A 1,800-nucleotide genomic window follows, 5' to 3' on the forward strand; every position below is an offset into this window, starting at 1 on the left:
ATCCGGGGGTCTCCCTATTCTCTCCACCTCAGAGGGACAGCCCGAGAAGCCCCTGCCGGCCACCTTCGGGTGGCATCCTGGAACATCCCTGCCTGTGTATCTGCGGTATTAAAATTTCATGGGGATATTTTTTAACAAGTGAAAAAATATGTACAGCGGAAACTTAACAGATTTCATGAACCAATGTCACCATTAAAAAATAACTAACTGATTAGACTCCTTATGGAGGTGGGAATTTTTAAAAATTCAGAAACACTGATCCAGAGCAGTGGTTCTCAAGCTAGCATGCTTCGAAGTCACCGGGAGGGCTGGCTAATAGATTTCCGGGCTCGGCAGATCTGGGGTGGGGCCTGAGAACTTGCTTTTCTGACAAGCTCCCGGGTGCGGCTGGTCCAGGGACCACACTAGGAGCACCGCAGCTCCAGAGCCCAGCCCAGTGGCCTTCAGTCCAGGCTGTTCATCAAAGTCACCCGGAGGGCTGTTGAAAATCCCAATGCCCAGGATCCGCCCCATCAGCGGACTGTGAATCGCCGGGACGAGGCCTGAGACTGGGGCATCAGTATCTTTAAAAAGCTCCCTAGATGATTCCAGTGCAGCCAGGACTGAGACCCACTGGGCTAGACAGTGAGCTTTCAGAGGGCAGGAACCATAGCTGTATTTCTCTCCACTGAGGCCCCAAAACCTAAAACTGCACCTGACACATATTACGAGCTCACAATCATGGATGGATGGATGGATGTGCAGGCAGGTGCAGGGGCACGCAGATGGATGGAAGGAGGGATGGTGAATGGGTGAGTGGGTGGGTGGGGTATATGGGTGGATGGTGAATGGGTGGGTAGATGGATAGATGAGTAAAGAAATGAGTGGATACATGGATGGACACGTGGAAGAATGGGTGGGGAGGAAGAAAAAAGAAACTTAATTACAGTATAAGCTCTTAGAAAATCATAATAAGTCTTTATCCCAAAGAAGGATATCAATAAGAATTTTAGTAATAATTAGGTACCGGCTATTGTTATGAGAGATAACAACTATTAGAGATGTCTGAGTTTATACAAAAAGAAACTCCTCTTTTTCCACGGGTCTTCAAGGTTCAGCTTTGAGACTCATGTTGGGAGCATGAGCTTTGAAGGCGCTGGGTTTCAGGTCAAACTTGGGCCACTGGCCTGGTGGCAGGGGAAGAGCAGGGTGACCCCAGATTAGTCCCTTTCACCCTCAGACCCTCGCTGTCATGGTGGGGTGGGAGGAATCACTCACTGGCCACATAGTTCTCGTCCAGCTGCTTAAAAGAGAAGGTGACGTTGTCCAGTTCTGACAGGGTCACCCAGATGTCCTCCAGCATGATCCGTTCCTCCTTCTGCAGGAGGAAGACAGGGTGAAGACGTCTCAGATGCCTCCCCACCCTGGGGTGTCACTTCAAGGTGCTGTGACTCAACCTTAGTCGACACGCCAGGCTGAGGGGCCTACCAGGCTGAGGGTCTGCACTGGGCTCTCCAAGGCTAGACGTGAAATCACGTTTGCTTGACCTGCACCTCCCAAACATGAAATCACGTTTGCTTGTCCCGCACCTCGGAATCCATCTCTGCTCCAATGTGCTGGATGGCCCTCACACCCAGACCACGTCCACAATGCAACTTGACCACCTCAAACCTCACGAGCCCAAATGAAAATCCTCATTTTCCTCCTCAACGCCCCCTCCAGTAGGCCCCAACTCAGCAAAGCACACCAGTATCTGCCCAGCTGCCCAAGCCCCAAACCCCAAAGGACTTCTCGACTTCTCTCTCCCTTCACCCCATACAC

The 1,800-nt window shown here is 51.2% G+C and overlaps 1 protein-coding gene across 1 annotated transcript in view; it reads right to left on the bottom strand.

The window, feature by feature from the left end:
- Positions 1 to 904: 904 nt before the first annotated feature.
- The window catches only part of LOC105310267 (phosphatidylinositol 3,4,5-trisphosphate-dependent Rac exchanger 1 protein-like), a 5,978-nt gene continuing 5,082 nt past the window's right edge, over positions 905 to 1,800 (bottom strand). Inside the window, exon 3 of the mRNA XM_023526645.1 lies at positions 905 to 1,357. Coding sequence (XP_023382413.1) covers positions 1,250 to 1,357 — 108 coding nt within the window. The 3' untranslated portion in view covers positions 905 to 1,249. The remainder of the gene's footprint in view (positions 1,358 to 1,800) is intronic.

This window comes from Pteropus vampyrus, unplaced genomic scaffold (assembly GCF_000151845.1).
Source record: "Pteropus vampyrus isolate Shadow unplaced genomic scaffold, Pvam_2.0 Scaffold1734, whole genome shotgun sequence".
In the NCBI taxonomy this organism is placed as follows: Eukaryota; Metazoa; Chordata; class Mammalia; order Chiroptera; family Pteropodidae; genus Pteropus; species Pteropus vampyrus.